Below are 17,716 nucleotides of genomic sequence, written 5' to 3'. Positions count from 1 at the left end.
ACCGGTGCCCAGCGCAGGGGGACGGTCCCTGCCCCGGCCCTGCTGGCCACGCCATCGCTGACACCAGCCAGGGTGCCGCTGGCCTCGGCCACCTGGGGTCGCTGCCGGCTCATGCCCAGCCGCTGCCGCCCAGCCCCCCCGGCCCTTTCCCGCCGGGCAGTTCCCAGCCCCCGGCCCCGGCCCGCAGCTGCCTGGGGCTGGTGTGACCCCAGCGCGGGGCCGGCACCGCCCGGGGTGACCCTCGCGCAATTGGCCTCGGCTCATCGATCCAGCCTGCCCAGACCCCCCCGCTGACCCTCCAGCAGAGCGACGCTCCCCCAGCCTGGCATCACCCACAGGCTGCGCTCGATCCCCTTGTCCAGATCACTGATGTTAAAGAGCACCGGCCCCAGCACGGATCCCTGGGGAGCACCCCGTGTGACCGGCCACCAGCGGGAGGTGACTCCATTCCCCACCACTCGTTGGGCTCGGCCGCCCAGCCAGCTTTTAACCCGGTGTAGAGCACCCCCGTCCCAGCCATGAGCGGCTGGTTTCTCCAGGAGATGCTGCGGGAGACAGTGTCAAAGGCATTCCTAAGGTCCAGGCAGACATCCACAGCCTTCCCTCATCCACTGAGGGTCACCTTGTTGTGAAGGGAGATCAGGTTGGTCTGTCACTGGCAGGTGCTCTAAGGTCTCCCCGGAGCCTTCTCTTCCCCAGGCTGAGCCACCCCAGCTCTCCCAGCCTAAGCGCAGACTGTTGTTGGAGGTGGCAGCAGCAGCTAATGGGTGGCTTGGGCGGCTGTAGGTTGTCTGTCAATGGTAGCGCAATGGTAAAGTTGTCAGAGTGCCCCTCTGTGATGCCAAGCATTGTTTTGGGTGGCTGATGAAGGTCATGCTCTGCCAACTGTGAGTCTCTAGTAAGTTGAGTTAGGAGTGTCCTGTGAATGCTGTGCAAGATGATCTACCTCACTGCAGCCTACAGGCTCAGGCAGACCCTGCCTGACCAGTGCACAGGGCTGTAAAGTAGAACAGAGAACCAAGATAAAAATCTCTGAGCCCCCAGGCTGTGTTAGGTATAGTTATTCTTCAGATTAGATGAATTCTTGGAGCTCAAGGGCATAACAACCACTCTTCATGAAAAATTAATGTTGAAGCAATGAAATCTATGTAAAATGAGATTCCTAAAACAATAAGAGTGATTTCCCAAAACACAGGGTTTTGCAAAGGTAGTCTGGAAGAGGACATTGGTTTTGCTGCAGTCTGAATGCATATAGAGAGGAACAAGTATTTTCTTGAGGTCATAAGCATGCGTGAAAAGATGCAGCAAACTTGCAGAGAAGCAGCAGAAAGCCGAAGTGATGGCTGAGAGAGAAGGACTGGAGAGAGCACTTGTAGACCAGCAGGTTGACCAGAAAGTGGTGAGCCAACAAACCATTCTTTCCATTTGAGTTCTGCTGTGCTGAGGAAAACTGGACTTGTAGAAAATGTTTTGTGAATAAACAAGATTACATCAAAGGAATACCTGACGCCATCATCAAAGCAATGTGTGAGACTAGTCACTGGCTCCTTCTTTGAATCAAAGTTAACCTGCCTAATGTCAGGTTAAATTTTGCAAAATTTATGAGGTGCTGAAAAAATAAAGTTTTTCCTAGCTCTGGACTGGGTTAACATCTCTGAGCTGGCCCTCACTCTACACTTGCTTTCTGGTCCAAAAAGAGACGAGAACTCTCCTGTTCATCATAACAGGGTGTCCACACTGCAGCTGAAATGTTGTCATTTAAATGGCAGAGTTCTCATCTCTTTCTTTGTTGGCCTTTTGAGAAGAGTCATTAGCTACATGCTCTGTTCCACAGCAGTATCAGAACTACACCACTGTGAATTCATGACAGAGAACTTACCCTTGCTTAGCTAAAAAAAAAATGAAACATGGGATGTGTAACAAGCTGTAGTCAATTCTCACTTATGCAGGGAGGCAGAGACAAAGGGAGTCCTAAAAGAGGACAAAACATATACTTCAGGCTATAAGACTATAATTGGGTATTTACCTTTGAAAAACTAATAGATTTATGTAGAGCAAATGGACCAGGGTTTGGCCTGGACAGTGCTGGTGCTTCACATCACTGGGGAGAAGAATCATAACACTGTGCCACAGCTGGTAGTCCCCCAAAAATGGCAGACCGGTGTTAATTTGCAATCTGGATGATAATGGAGGCTTGGCTGCTTTTTTTTTTTGTTTGTTTGGGTTTTTTTCCTGATGGATTTTTTTTGCTGCTTGCTCAGAAAGGCATGAGCTTGTACTATAAAACCTGAATGGCACCCAGGAGCCTCAGTGACAAACATCACTGCAGCATGAAGGAGATGGGACGGAGATCCCTGAATGTGTTCACTGAGAGGTTATTTGGCTTAGATGGGATAGTGTGGGAAAAGCTTCACAGTCACTGAGCAGTGAAATTAAGAAGAGCAATGATCAGATGCATAGTCAAGGGAGTGGTGAGACAATAGAGATGAGATACAGACAGGGGTTGAATTACAAATTGCCTGGAAGGGGTTATCAAAATCCCTCAGTAGAATTATAGCTGTGACTTTTGCTGTTGCTGCATGTATATGTGCAATTTATCATCAGGATGATTTCTGGTAGGTCTGGTTTATTTTCTGCCTGAATTGTCCAGGTACCTTTTTGTTGACATACAAACAGAGACAAGCAAGGATGGATTTGTCTCTGGGCACAAAGCAATATTGCAGAGGTGAAGTGGAAGATTCTTATCTAAAGCGTGGAACCAAGTTAGCAAATTTTCTCTGGGACCAGAGTCTGCCTAAAAGAACCAGGAGGGCTCGCTCTTTCGGTCCATACATGTGCGGTTCTGCTGGAAGGCATCTGGTGTTTGCGCTGCTTGTTGCCAATAAATCAAAAGATTTGCCTCCCACTTTATCATGAATAATGAATTCCAATTCTAGCCTAGTGCTGGACCCCTGCCAAAATTGTGTCCTTGTGCCTCAAGAAGGAGCCTTGCTACTTCTCATCACAACAGCTCAGCCAAAAGGCAAGCTCCTTCCCCCCTGCAACCAGTTTGAGCTTCTGGAAGCCAGCGCTAATTCAGTTAGATAATTTATGGACATAGGCTGGCTCTAAAAACAGTTGCATATTGTGCTGGAGTGTTTACCCAACGAGAAAATAATTACTTTCAGTAATTGTTCTGTCAGCAGCCTGGGCCCAGTTTCTGACAAAAAGGGGCTTGCTTGCGTGAGAAGGGCACAGGGTTCTGCTGTCCTTCCAAATCCTAACGCTTGTCTCTTGTTTTTCATGTTTCTGAATAGTCAGCCCAGTATTGTCTGCCTGTTAGGTTTGTGGGAATTAAAAATGTTCCTTAAGGGAGGAAAGCAGGGTGAGAAACACCGAGTTCAGCACCGGGGGTGAGAGACCTGCTGTCCTCCTCCCAGCTCTGATGCCCTTTTCCTTTGCAGCCTTGAGAAACTCATCCTCACTGCTTATGTTTTCCTAACCTTGAAGTGAGATCATGGTGGTGACCCGCTGCAGGGCGATGCTCTGACACCAGGAGCATGGACACTAGCACACAGTAGTAGAGGTTAATACCTTAATTTACAACCACAAGGCCAGGTCTGCATTCTGTCTGAAGATCATAGAATCGTAGCATCATTTAGGCTGGAGAAGACCTTTAAAATCATGGAATCCAACCATAAACTTGACACTGTCAAGTCCACCAAGATGACCAGTTCATTCCCCATAATAATATTTTTGATTGAATTTTCTCTCTTGATGGTTAGTGAAGTTTTTTATAAGTGTTTATAAACACATTGCAGTTTTCCTCAATTTGCTATTTGAAATAATGTCTGATTTGTCTTTATGGTTTTTGAGCTGCAGCTGCTCTGGGATGAGTAAATACCAGATCTGTGCTGGTGTTGCTTTGGAGGATGTGTGTGTTATGTGGTGTGGCTCTGTTTCTTTATAGGATAAAAGTTGCTTTTTAGAGTCTGTTTCCCCCCTTTTTGTTCATGATTTTGTATTCATACTGTGCTTTTTAGCGTGCCTTCCAGGAATCCAGAGATGCTGGTGATGGAGCTGGGAGATGCACTCAGAGAGCACAACAGAGTTGCTGCTTTAAATTAATTAATTCTGTATTGAAGAGTTTGAACGTGGATGGGGAATGAACGCCTTCAGAGCATGTGTGTTTATGAATCTACCTGAGTTCTTAAAAAACCTTCCTCATAGTATGGTTTTTACTACTGATATTGGAAAAATGTGGCAACTGGACACATTCCAGTGTACTTCACTTAATTTTCACGCTCTGGAATATTCCTGTTCTGCCAGTTATTGTATTGACTTTAAGAAAAGCCACATATAAATTTATGAATTTATACATATACATATACAAGAAGTATCTGGCTATAAAAACAGTGAATAAATAACTTGTTGGAGGGACAGTCCTTTAGCCTTATGTATGTTACAGGCATCACTGAAAACTCTCAAACTGATGTAGCTAAAGTTGCCTTTCTGTGAATTCCCCTAAGCTGATGTAACATGTTAGTGGATTTAGCTTAAATCAGTAAGTCTCAAGCTAAGGGCATGTATTTGAGTGCTATAAAGTTACCATAACTTTAAAAATAGCAAGTTATCACCCACCTCTGAGCCATGGTATCTGTGCACTCTTGGTCTGACTCAGGTGCAAGATAAAATGTGTTACCTTAAACCATGTATTTTTGGGTGGTAATACCGTAAGGGATTTTCTTTTTCTCAGCCCCAGGGAAGCAACTCCATAGCACTTGTTAATACTATTCTGTTCTACTCTGCAGGAGAAAGAAAGGAGGAGGGGAGACCCCAGACCTTAGCTGGCAGGCAGCTGAGAAAAAAAAGAGAGCGGGCCGTGGATCTAATAAGCTCCAGAAGGCAAAATCACTGGCAAGTATCACCGGCTTGTCATTACATCAGCCAGGGCGCAGTGTCAGGTCTACCCAAGAGCATTTTAGCTGAGAGCTGTTACTTAGCTGAGGTACCTGTGAGGCTTTGCTCCTGCTGTAGGTAGGCTGCCAGGCACATCTGCCTGTCCCTGAGGGAGATACCTGGGCAGAAGTAGGACACAAAGCACCCCATGTCTGGCTGCCCTGGGGCAATCTCTCATTGCAGGCTAGATACAGTCCCTCTGCCTTCTGTGGGAACAGGACAGAAGCTGTCTGTGTGTAGACAGTGACCTTGTTATCTGCTCCTCCCTCGCTTTGCTTCCTGCATGGCATCCCGACAGTCTGTTTCCATGCTTTACAAAGTGCCGGATCAATTCTCTTACGACACTTGCATCTCTTCCCAAAGCTTCTCTTCTGCTCTCGCAACTTTTGATCATTGCAGTTTGATGTTAGTTTATTCTCTGTTCATTGCGCTGAGCCTGAGCAAGCAGCCCCAAGGTCTTAATACTGAGGATTCATTGTGCTCGTTGCTGGTAAAATAGGGCATCTTCACATGAAAGGAGTCTAGGGAAGTCAGGCTTCCAGAAAGCATCGTGGGTCTAAGCTTTTGTAGATACAGCCACAAATAACTGCCAGGAGGACATGCTCACAAGTGTATCGGGGCGGGGGGGGGGGGGGGGGGGGCGGGGGAAGGGGTTGGGTTGCAGACATGGAAGCATGCTTCCTAAGTGACAAAAGCCAAGGAACGCATGTGAGTTGAGCTAAGGAAGGTTTACATAAAAGAGAGGCATTGTCTCCTGAGATTGGGAGGCATGCTCCTGACCCAAATACAGCCTGTCTGTATGAGCAAGGAAACAGATTCAGTGTTAAAGAACGAAAAATATAATTAAAAAAATAATTCAGCCTGTGTCTTACAATTTCCATTCTCCAATGGCTTCCTCTGTCACCCTTAGATCAGAGTGCCCTTTCTTTCCACCACAGCTTCCCATTTCAAATTTAAAGTTCTTTTGTTGTCAGTCCAGAAGTGAAAGAATCTTATTTCAGGGTAAAAAGTCATGAATTTGATTTTCTTTCCGCAGATTTTAGGAAAGTTATGTGTTCTTCAAAGTTACTTAACTGCAACCCCCAGTCAGGAAGGCACAAGCACCTGGTCTGACTCCCACCATGAAGCCCAAACCCTTCTGCACACCATCAGTGTGAGTTTTTGCTACAAATTGCAGCAGTACAGGGTTGGACAGCGCATATGTGTGTGCCACCTTCTGTTGGTTGCTCACGGTTTAAAAGGAACATTATCATCCCTGCAGCAGATAGTCACCAGAAAGCATTCAGCTGATACAAAATGCTCGCAGACAGGTGTCTGGAGAAGCACGCAGAGTTAGTGGGTCCTGAACCCTCACCCCACAAAAAGCCCTGGGGAGAGTCTTAAAGCCACTGCCTGCTGCCAAGGCCTGACAGGTTCACTGTCCTCCCTTGGTCCCTCCTAGGCAGTTAGGACAGCCTAACCCAGGGTGTTCTGAAACTCATGGGGTGGCACCTTGGTGACATCAGCCCAGAACAGAGCTCCATGCCTTTGTGCTATGCAATGTTGGTAGCACGGGCTTCTATTTGTGTTAAAAATCAGGGGTAGCCTGTGTTGCTGTGTCACTCTTTCCTAGCCTTTACATTGAAAATAGGCTTGTATTTCTCTTGAGTTTAAAGTTGTCCAAATTTCAGTAGAAGAGCTGTATTTCTTATTTTCTGATGTATAAGCCTGCTGTTACACTGGCCATTAATGACTGCAACACTACATGACAATAAAGGTTAGGTTGCAGTAGGCTGATGGATGGAAAAAGAATATATATAACTCACTAGGAATAATCCAAAATTAATTGCCATTTATTATTAAGGTAGCATTGGGAAACCTTGTTGAAATGAAGACCTGTGTAAAGACTCTTACTTAATCAAGTCCAAATAAAGAGGCTTAATGCTCAAATCTTTTAGTAAATCCTTAGAAGAAGAGCAGACTATGATGAAAGAATAAGTGCCCCAAGCAAGCAAACATCAAGTCAAATTAAAATGAAGCTCTTAAATATATCAATAATCCTGGTGCAGAAAGTAGGTGCGAATAAAGTATATTACAGCCAATGATGAAGATGTGAAAAGGGCTATTATGTGGAGCTCCAAGCTCAAGAGGCTGAACAACAGCACACCAAAATGCAATAAACACATAATTAGGGTGATGACCTGAGTCCTGGAATTACATCCACTGGCTCCAGGTTTGCATGTGGTGAATCAGTTCTCCTCCTAGTAAACTTGTGAGGTTTTGGAGTTTATTAGTAATCATGGAAACAGTAGCATAAAATGTGACCAGGCTCACACTTAATTTAGAATAAATGAAAGTAAACTAGCTAAATTACAATAAATAGTAAATTACAATAAATTAAGTTAATTAGGTCTCTGGATGAAGGGCCATGTTCTTTCTTATGAACACACATATAACCCCCATGTCTCTACAGTGGGGAGGGAATACCTGCTCTGTCTTTAGCCAGGGAAACACCATACTCTAAGGATATGTATAGTTTCAGTGTTAACCATCTTTTTAAGCACTTTGCTGGATCAAGGCTTTACGGCTTGTCTATACCACCTTGTTGCTCACATTGCCTTCAGCAGCCTACTATCCCAGTATTATATAAAGAAAAGTGAAGAATGCAACGGGTTTGGTGACTTCTCGGAACTTTTACTGGGCTGGACATGGAAACCAGATCTGTGTGCCGGGCCTCCTCTTGGCTCTGACGTGGAACTGTGTTGCCCTGCTGTGATTTTTGTGCTCTGGCCCTACAGGTCCCTTCGCAGGCGTCACTGCTGCCACATCAGTGTCCTTTACACAGGCCCTTGAGGACTTCCACTGAGGAGTCTTCTGCAGCTTCTCAGCAAAATAGGCAGCAGCTTCATGGCCAAATGTCAAAATTCCCAGATACTTTATTAGGAAGGTAACATTTGATGGATGTTTTTGACAGCTTTGCAAATGACTGCAATGTCAGCAATTAGGGGATGGTTTTGCCTTTCAGGCTGTCTGCTTGTTTCTATTCGAGAGACTGCTCCACCCTCACAGCTGTTCCTGAATTACTGACTTATTTTTAGTACTTACTAAATAACATCTTTTTGACAGGATCAGTCATTCTTGCCTCACTGCCTATATCCTAAGGTAATAAGATTGCAGCATTTGAAGTCAGGAATAAGTTTTCCTATGACATATTGACAAGGAATTGATGTTTTGAGTATGAATCACATTTATGCACTGCGTCAGTGTAGTAAACATGAAGATCTGAGACGTGGTCCTGTCCTGTCCGGTGTATATTTATATTCTGCCCACCTTATTTTGAATTTTATTTATCCACACAAGAAACCCTGCTGAACTTCATGGGACTATTCCTAAGAGTGAAAATAACTCAGTATAGCGTTTCCATATTCAAACTCAGTTTACATATGTCACCTAATTTTAAAAGTGTAGCCTAGCTTTAATAGTCTAAGCCTATCTGTCCCTGTGAGCTCTAAAACCAAACCACTGACAATGCAAGAGCTGAAAAGCAAGGACTAGTCAGATCTGGTGCTGCATCTACTGCCACTTCTGTGGTAAGTGCTTTTCTTGCTAGGACAAAAAAACCTGCAGCTGCTTTTATCACACCATCTCTGCCACAGGTCAAGCACTGCTAAGAACCTGGACCACTTTGGGCAGTTGTGTAATCACTGGATATTCTTTAGGTTGATACTCAGCAGTTGCTGGATAGCTTATTCGTCACTAGACAATTAGGCACAAAGCACCATCTATCTGCCACTGCTGCCAAATCAAATAATGGAAAGGGGAAACAGACAGGCAGGAATTACAGAACAGCATTGGCTTTTCTGCACAACCATTTTACTATGGATACGAGTTTCACGTAAGACTATTAGCCCACATTGCTTTTTAATGAGTTGCTATGTAAATGTTTGGGTTTGTAAATGTTTCTTCACTATTCTACAAATCATTTGTATCAGTCAAAAAAAACCCAAGGCTTTTGTCTGCAGAACCTGCACTTTTTGAATATTTGGGATCTTTCTCAAGTAGTAAACAATCACTGTGTTGCTAAGTTTATTTTTTTCCCCTTAATTTTATACTATTTAGTAAAATGTTCATTGAACAGTAATTTAAAATAAACTTCATGCTTTACACTATGTGACTTCAAACAGCAAGCAAGACTGGGATCAGTCACAGCCATATGCATGGCGGAGAATTTGTGCATTAACATATGAATTCATGTGGAGAATCAATTAATGTGGGTTTGGCTTTACTAGCATCAGTTTCTAACCGTGTCCTTTTGTCCTTAAGGTAAACTTACCCCAGAGCACGGGTCACTGCAAATAATGCTGATATGCTTGTATCATTCAGGAACATAATTTAGGAATATAATTTGTGCAATATATATAGAATGTATAGAATTTATAGAAGTTCTCAATGGACTCCAACATTCTCAGTTCCTCTGAAGCTGTTGGGCTGACACTTACTGCCTTCTCTTCCTAGCTATCACTTTCTGCAGATCTTGAGTCTCTTCCAAAACCACCAGTTCGTCCCAGCTGGGCCACTCACCAGTCAACCGGGAACCTGCCCTCCAAAGCAGCAGCAAAGATGCTGGCCCAGAGCTCCCAGTGGAATGCTGGGATACGACCCGCACCTGTCCGAGCTCCAGTGCCAAAGCCTCATGAAAGAGGAAAGAAAGACTTCCCAGGGACGAACACCAGGTCTCCATGTTAGTATGCTTCCCTGTCCCCTGCGGAGGCTATTGTAGAGATTGCCAATATCTAAATTAAGTGCACAGAGGGAAGGGGATGGTGCTGGCAGTAATATTTCTGTAAGCAGAGGAGGCTTCTGGATGGTGGGAATCCAGATGACAGTGATTTGCTGCATCAAAAAAGAACATATGGCCAAAGACGTCACATCTAGCACTTGCTAGATCCACCTGTCTGTCACGACTGTCATCTTGCTATCGAATGCTGGCACGGGCTTCACATGGGTTTAACTCACTAATACTCAACAGCAGAGCATGACATCTTAGATCAGAAGTGACAGCGGGCTCAGTCCGAGGTCCACAGACTCTGCCAAGTCCTGGATAGATACCAGGAGGAGCTGGTACAGTTGGGTTGGAATCAGAGCATTCAGCAATTTACAGGGCAAAGCCATCAACTCCAGGGAGACAACAGCTGAGAAAACAGCTGATCTGTGAATGTCTTCCAAAAATAAGGAGGCAGACTGACACCGTCAAAACCAATTTCATGCCATTTCAGTCCAGCATTGGCTTGGGCAGCTATTCATGATGACCTCATCTCTTGATACGCCCAGTATCTCCTGAAGGTCCTCAGTGTCTGCAGCCTGCTGGGAAGGTATCTTTCAGAAGCACACAACATTTGTGCAGGTTTTGGTAAAAGTCCTATTAGTTCACAAGTGGGTTGTTGCAATCTGTGACCCCTGATGATTTTTTATAGTGCAAGAAGGGTAATGGCTAAAGAACGTGGAGCGATCAAAGAAGAAAAAGGCTTCTGATGTGATACTGTTAGGATTTTCAAAGAGATCACAGGGGTAGAGTGAGGGGAGCTCCTACAGGGCAGTGACTATCCAGTAATCATTGGTGACCCCATCTAGAAGGGACATAACGGAGCACGTAGAGACCTCCAGCATCCGTTTGGATCTCCCTAGCATCTGGCGTTTGTAGCAGGTCCCTAGGCTAACCCCTGTGAGGATCCACAGTGCACATATGATCACAAATCCTTTTGTGGGAGGTGAAAGAAAGGATCTAAAACCAGGTGAAGGATGATATGTAGGGGAAAGCACTGGAATGGGTAAGATGAGGCCCAAGGAAAACACATGAAGACTTCTGCATGTAGGAAGCAGTATGTAAATGCATCCTGGCCATAAAAGCCAGGAGAGGAAAGCATCACAGTCAGGTGAGAGGGTTACAGTCCCTCGTATTTTTAGAGCAATACAAGGTTTCTATCCTGATCCTGAAGTCACATCTCCTGGACAGAGCCTTGGGAAGGTTGTACGCTGGACTGGGCCAAGCCATGAAGAATTAAGCGTAGGCTCTGCGCCTTGGCTGTGTTTTGGGTTGTTCCAGTCAATCCATAGGATTGGAATCGAGGGAATTCCGCTGGTCTGGCAGCAGTGTCCTGGCCTCCCAGGAATGCCGTGCTCAGCTCCCACCGCTGCCATCCGGGGAATGGGAAGAAGGGGGTTAGGTCTCTTAATCTCTGCAACGGCTGTTGAGGTGCGGTTTAGTGCTGGCAAAGAGGCTGGGGGGGGATGGAGTCAGGGGAGCTCCTGCAGAGAACTGGCCACCTTATTTATTATTGATTATCAACAGTGCTGTACAGGTGGAGGGTCATGGCACAGGGACCTGCAGTGTCCTGTCTTCTGCATGATAAGAAATTTTAAAACTGTGCATGAGGAAAGGGCTGGGGTTCGTGGGGAAGCAAGCTACCTACAAACACCGTTGCTGTGGTATAAAAACTACCAAGGTAAATTATCCCTGAGGGATTGCATTTGGATTAGGGGCAATTTGCAAGGCAAAACTATTACGGGGTTGGTGTTTTTTTGTATCGGAGACAAATCCTATCTTAATTCCTTCAGTGACCTCTCCTGGAGCTTTGTGATCTCTGCCAGGCTTTTCCCAAGGTAAAGTTACCAACTTCAGATAGTGCTCCGGCTGGGCTTTACCACGGCATGTTTGCAGACTGTCAGAAAGGTGGGCAGGAAAAGTAAAAATATTTTGATCGATTATTATTTTCTCTATAATGAATCGATGAATGGAAACTCTTTCCATTCAATCCAGATTTTTAAACGTATTTAAGGTATTAAATGCCACCAAAATCCCAAGAATTGGCTGAGTACCAAAATCTGTTTAGGATCTGAATTCTCTGACTAAATTAATCTGCCTGATTCTTATATTATTTCTCTTTCATCTAGCATCTCCACTGTTTGAGGCTCAGCCCTGGCACATTCCTCCATCTAACCAAGGATCTGACACAGAGTAAAGGAGGATACAGACCATCTTTCCTCCCAGCAGAACAGAAACTTATCTGCCTGGCACTGGGGAAACAACAGTAACGTCACCGGACTCACAGGCTGTGCTCAGTGAAGAACAGCTGCTTTTGAGTCCTCCATAAGGACCCAGCTTCATATTTTTTTTTGACTGTTGCTAGAAAAGACTTTCTTCATTGACCGTCCCACGCAATGCAAAGAAATGGGCACGGAGGTACTGTGTCTGTTCTCTCCTAGGCTGTCCGAAAGAAATCTTCATTGCCTTGCAGCTAGTTTAGATAGAAAGGTGCTGGAGCAATGGCTTTATACTTTGTTTTGGAAGTACCGTACTTGGTGCAATGATTCCTGCTGGCTTTTGGGATCTCCAGGTGGGATCTCCCATTTCCAAGTAGTACTGGAGTACAGTCTAAGTCTTGTTTTCCTGTTGTGCTTCTCAGCCTGGATTCCTGGCGCTCCTGCTCTCAAGCCAGTGCTATATTCTCATTCTTTTCTGCATATGTTGACTCTGCAGAGTTCACCTAAGCTTTTGACTATGGAGACACTTGCGTAGATCCTTGCTAGAGCTGCTGGGCCTCATCTGAACTTGCTTCGGTGTCACTTAGACATTTTGGGCTGTGTCCTACAGCCTGAGCTGCTCTGTGATGCTTTGCCAGTGAATTACCCAAGTTGTCTGTCTCTGTGAGCACTGAGGGGATTGTGTAAGACAAGGGAGGACTAGCAGCTACCTGAGTGATGGAAACTGTACCCTCCCTACAAAGTGAGTGGTTTACCACCAATGTTAACATGATCCCTCAACTGTAACCTACAGCCTGATGCCAAATCAGCTGGACTGTGAAGAAAGCATCACAGCACTCCAGGGAAAAGCCTTTAATATGCAGGAGAAAGGAGGCTCGGTGAAAACACTTCAAGAAAAACCTAGTTAGAGCTTTATCGGAGACTGAATTTCTTGTTAAACAAGGCAACTCAATCTTTTCAATCATGTTAGAGAGAAGGAAATCAAACCCCACACTCTGGATTACAACATTGCATATGGCTCTGTGTGGGGAGCTGGCACTAGTCTAATTGCTTAAGAGAATGTAAATCATGTGCTCTTATTTGTCTTTTCTGCAATTAAGGCAACATCCAGTAAATGTAACAAATAGCAGTTTTTAAGGATAAGGGGACTGAATGCACAGCAACTGTAACTCGTTGCCTTATCATATCCAGGAGTGAGAAAGGTGGGGTAAAACAGAACCTTTCCATGTGTTAGGAAGAGTCAAAGTACAGCCCTGGATTCTCAACACTGATAGACTAGAAATCATGTTTCAGAGAAAATGCCAACTCCTGATCAACAAAGATTAGGAGGAGACTTCTGCTCTGTGAGCAGATTATTCTGAACTGGGTCACCTGAGGGTTTCAAGTCTTTTGGCGTGAGGAACATTGACCATTGTCAAGACCGGGCACCATGGGTCTTATCTGAAGAGAGAGCTTCTAGCAGGAGACTCTGCCCATTGGGGTACTTGGTTGAGTGCCATGTGAATTCCAGCTCCAAATCAATGATGTGACTCAGTGCATCTCCCTCTCCCAGACTTTGTTCTTTTCTTTTTCTAGTTGCCCTGGATGCTTGGAAGAGGGAGTTCATCTCGGCTAACACGATGGCCTAAGGAGCTAGTGAAGTCTAAGCTGGTCACCTCTCAAGTGATCAGCTGAAATAGGAACTTGCAGATGGCAATTATCGCATATATCTTACAATCTGTTGATTATGCAAGAGACCAGACTGACTAATTTTGATTAAGAAAGCTAATTTTTGAGCATTTGAAGTGAGGTGGGGTAAATCCCATCAAAAACATACATCGGCATCATTCCCTGGTATTGCAAATCTCTTCTCACAAGCTTTTTCCTCCAGGAAGCCAAGTTAAACTGATTGCTTCATGGGTGTTTCCCTGGCTTTCTTATGCCCAAACTGTTGCTCCAGCTTTATTTTGGTCTCTGTTAGGCTTGTGGCAGCAGTTCAGCGCTAGGTCTGTGTTACAGCAAATGGCTACGCAAGGAAATGATGCAAACCTCTCATCAACAAGCATACTTGCTGAAAATGTAAAGTTCCCAGCATCTGGCTGGTCTTGGAGCTGAGTGCTCAGGCATTACTGCAGGCACTGCACCTTCACTGCAGCAGTTCATGTATCTTAAGTGTTCACTATACTCTTTCAGGCTTAGGCCTTCTCTGATTTATAAAGTTTTTGTATTTATGATGCTGTAAAATAACTAACAGTAATGTCCAGGAATGTACCAAGCCAAGTAGTCTATCCTTGAAATAACAGCAGACCTACATAACGCCTTGATGTAACTCCTACCCATTATGTTAGAATAAAAATGTATGGGCTTAAAACACAGTTTACAATCATTCCTGATGTCACAAAATGGGTCAAAATCTGAAAGCGAGACAAAAGGTACAGAGAGATGGTCTCCATTGCCGCCTCTGCCCTGGGCTGCTGATCTGCAGAGGCAGATGTTTATTTATCTGCCTTTATAGTGTGCTTCCAGATACGCTGATAAGAAATTGCTAAACAAGTACCGAAGAAGGTTGTTAATGCCTGCACCCTTCCTTGCAGATGTGCATTTCCCTGCACTGCTTGGCATTTCCAGATCCTGCACAACTTTCCTTAGCCACAGCCTTTGATTAAAGAACTGAAAGTACCTTTTAAACCCCAGAGGCAAATGAATCAGCATTGCTGCATCTGAATTCCACTAGTACAAGCAAGATCAGAATGTGAGCCCTAGGCTACAGCCCTGCTCAGATGTGGGGAACAAACCCAAACATGCCAGCCGCCCTCTTACCCAAGCTTTACTATCAGTTTCTGCCCAAAACTCCACCTGCATTTACCTGGTGTTCCTTGCCGGGAGCAACAGCACAGTTTGGTACTGTAGTTCTGCTTTGTAGCCAAAAATAAGTTTTCCTCATTATTGCTTTTCTGAGCTAAAGAAACAGAAACTTGGGGAAAGATACATGTGCAACTGAAGCTGATGGGAGTTGCAGATGGGAGCACAGTTGGATTAAAACAGGATTTTTGGAAACATCCAACTTGTGTGGCAAGATGGAAGATGAGTGAATGTGAGCAGTTGCCGGGGAAGTAAGAGCATTCAGAGAGCGATGTCTCTGCAGCAACACTGGGGTTATAATAGGTTAAAGGATGGTTATGGAAGAGCATGGAGACCTTGCGGCAAAGGGAAAGCAGCTAATGATAGTAGCTAAATGCAAGATAAAAAGTTGCTGTAATAGGTGGATGAAGCTGATAATGAATGGAGAGCAGAGCTCAGCTCACGGAACGAAGGGCTGAGGAGATGAGGAGGCAGTGTAGGGTTGTGGATTAAGCAGAGGGAGGAGGGTATGGGAATCAGTTTGGAATCAATTGCCTTGTCCTTGCTGGCATGCTCTTTGATCACCTTATCGTGCGTGCAGCACAGGCATCCTCCCTGTCCTGTGCTCTGAGACATCCCCAACAACATACGAAGACATCCTCCACACGGATGCTGTGTAGTACGTGTAGCACCAGATAATTCAGGGGAAGGAATCGCTTTCATGCCCCAACCAGCCCAAAGCAGGACGTGCAGTAAAGCCCTGACTGTGTGGCCACATCTGACGTGTCCCTTGCTGCACAGCCGCTGCTGCAATAGGTTTGAGAAAGGTGATGGCGGAAGAGGCATGTCTGGATAGACACTTTGTCCAGCCACTCTCGGCACCATGGATAAATTGTTGGTTGGCACAGGATGCTTGGAAGACCCCTGCGGAGGTAAAATCACAGGTAGAGACAGGTCCAGACATTGCAGTGCACTCCCAGTGCATCCTGTAGGAAGTAAACCGGTCAGCTCTCCAAAAAGCCTGGAAGGCAGGAGAGAGGCAGCAATGGGAGCAGATGGTATAAACTGTATTTTCAACCTGCACCATCCTGGGATCTTGCTTTGCATAGGCGGGATGCTGCCAAACCCATCCGGCAAGGTGGGGAGGGTGGGATGGTCTCACCACACATGCACACGGACAGACCCTCGGACAAGCTGCCTGCCAGGCTGTGGGGGCTGACCTCAGGCACCATAGCAGGCTCCAGCGGCTTTACAAACCCTGCAGCAACCTCCGGGTGCCCCCTCCCCTCCCTGCAAACCCTGCTGACCCTTCGGTCCCCAAGCGCGCATCAGTTGGGAGTGTGATGCCCAAAGCCTGGTCAGCCCCCAGAGCAGCTTGTTTTCAAGGAAAGGTTTTTACCAGCCCACAAATCACAAGAGCGGGTTGCCTTATGATTGCTGGCGTCTCTCCTCATTTTTTTCCATCATATTTTTTTTCTTTTTGGTGGCCCGTTTTTCCTTGCTGCCCATTCTCTCCGCCTCTGCAGCCAGGCGGCCTCTCCCCTCTGCTCGGTGGCAGGTTGGTGGGACCCCAGGTGCCCACCCAGCTGCTCAGGGAGAGAGAACAGAATTACAAGCTGGTGGGTTGGGATCAGGGCCGGGAAAGACCGCCTGGACACTGCCAACACAGACTCCACTGGGGGAAATGAACTTCATGTATTACCATCAAATCAGAGTGGGATAATGAGAAATAAAACCAAATCTTAAAAAATACCCAAGCCCCCTCCTCTCCAGGCTGACCCCCCAGCCCCCCCATCAGACTGGTGCCCCAGCCCCTGCCCCAGCCCCCTGCCCGGCTCTGGACACGCTCCGGCCCCCCAAGCTCTGTCTGGGAGTGAGGGGCCAGAACGGACCCCAGGGCTCGAGGGGCGGCCGCACCGGTGCCCAGCGCAGGGGGACGGTCCCTGCCCCGGCCCTGCTGGCCACGCCATCGCTGACACCAGCCAGGGTGCCGCTGGCCTCGGCCACCTGGGCTCGCTGCCGGCTCATGCCCAGCCGCTGCCGCCCAGCCCCCCCGGCCCTTTCCCGCCGGGCAGTTCCCAGCCCCCGGCCCCGGCCCGCAGCTGCCTGGGGCTGGTGTGACCCCAGCGCGGGGCCGGCACCGCCCGGGGTGACCCTCGCTGAACCCGTGGCAGCCCCCGCCCTGCGCCCCCCGGCAGCGCCCCGCGCCCCCCGGCAGGGCAGCGCAGCCCGGCCCCCGCCGGCGGTGCTCTGCTGCCACCCAGCGCTGGAGGGGCGCGGGGCACAATGGCGCTCCCCGGGCGGCGCCACTGCCCCGCCTCGGCCGCCGTGTGCGCATGAGTGGTGCGCCGCCGCGCCTCTACCCCCCCCCCCTCCCCTCGCTTTCCGGCAGCGCGGCTGGAGGTGCGACTTTTTACGACGGTGCGGGGTGGTAGCGTTTCGCGGCAGGAGTCTCTGGTGTGGCCCGTGAGGGGAGCGGCGGAGCCGTGCCGCCAGCATGAAGCAGAAGAGGAAAGGTAGTGGAGCCTGAGGGGGTCGCGGTGCCCAGGGGCTGACGGCAGGCTGGCCCCTGCCTCTCTCCCGGAGCTGAGGGCGGCGGGGCAGGGGTTTGTCTGCCTCCCTCGGCCCCGGGAGTGAGGGGGAGGGGCTGCGGAGCAGGGCTTTGCCCCCGGTGTGTGTGAGGGCGGGCAGAGGCGCAGCCCTTTACCGTGGTTTGGGCGCGGCGGCGGGCCCGTGGGACAGGCCTTCTCCTCACACTTTCCCCTGGCCCGCGGGTGGGAGCTGGGAGGCGGCAGGGCTGTGCCGCCCCCCCTGCGCTGGGCCTGTGAGGGGAGGGGGCAGACGAGGCTCGGCTCGGCTCTGCCGCCTCCGTGTGCTGTCGGAGGCGGGTGAAGGGCCAGCCCCGGCCTTGCCTGAGGGCTGGAGGGACTGGGCACCC

General features: G+C 47.7%; 2 protein-coding genes across 4 annotated transcripts in view; both read left to right on the top strand.

Annotated features, from left to right (window-relative positions):
- The window catches only part of FBXO16 (F-box protein 16), a 39,371-nt gene extending 25,110 nt beyond the window's left edge, over nucleotides 1-14,261 (top strand). The window contains 4 exon segments of the mRNA XM_037393190.1: nucleotides 4,791-4,973; nucleotides 7,637-7,640; nucleotides 9,433-9,658; nucleotides 11,869-14,261. Coding sequence (XP_037249087.1) covers nucleotides 4,791-4,973; nucleotides 7,637-7,640; nucleotides 9,433-9,658; nucleotides 11,869-11,936 — 481 coding nt within the window. The 3' untranslated portion in view covers nucleotides 11,937-14,261.
- Nucleotides 14,262-17,175: 2,914 nt separating this feature from the next.
- ELP3 (elongator acetyltransferase complex subunit 3) overlaps nucleotides 17,176-17,716 on the top strand; it is a 92,604-nt gene continuing 92,063 nt past the window's right edge. For all 3 annotated transcript variants that reach the window (XM_037390942.1, XM_037390941.1, XM_037390943.1), the window contains exon 1: nucleotides 17,176-17,294. In XM_037390942.1, the coding sequence (XP_037246839.1) occupies nucleotides 17,276-17,294 (19 nt within the window). In that variant the 5' untranslated portion in view covers nucleotides 17,176-17,275. The remainder of the gene's footprint in view (nucleotides 17,295-17,716) is intronic.

This window comes from Falco rusticolus, chromosome 6 (genome assembly GCF_015220075.1).
Source record: "Falco rusticolus isolate bFalRus1 chromosome 6, bFalRus1.pri, whole genome shotgun sequence".
In the NCBI taxonomy this organism is placed as follows: Eukaryota; Metazoa; Chordata; class Aves; order Falconiformes; family Falconidae; genus Falco; species Falco rusticolus.
The sequence above is the reverse complement of the archived record's forward strand: the minus strand, read 5'-3'. Positions and strand labels throughout refer to the sequence as shown.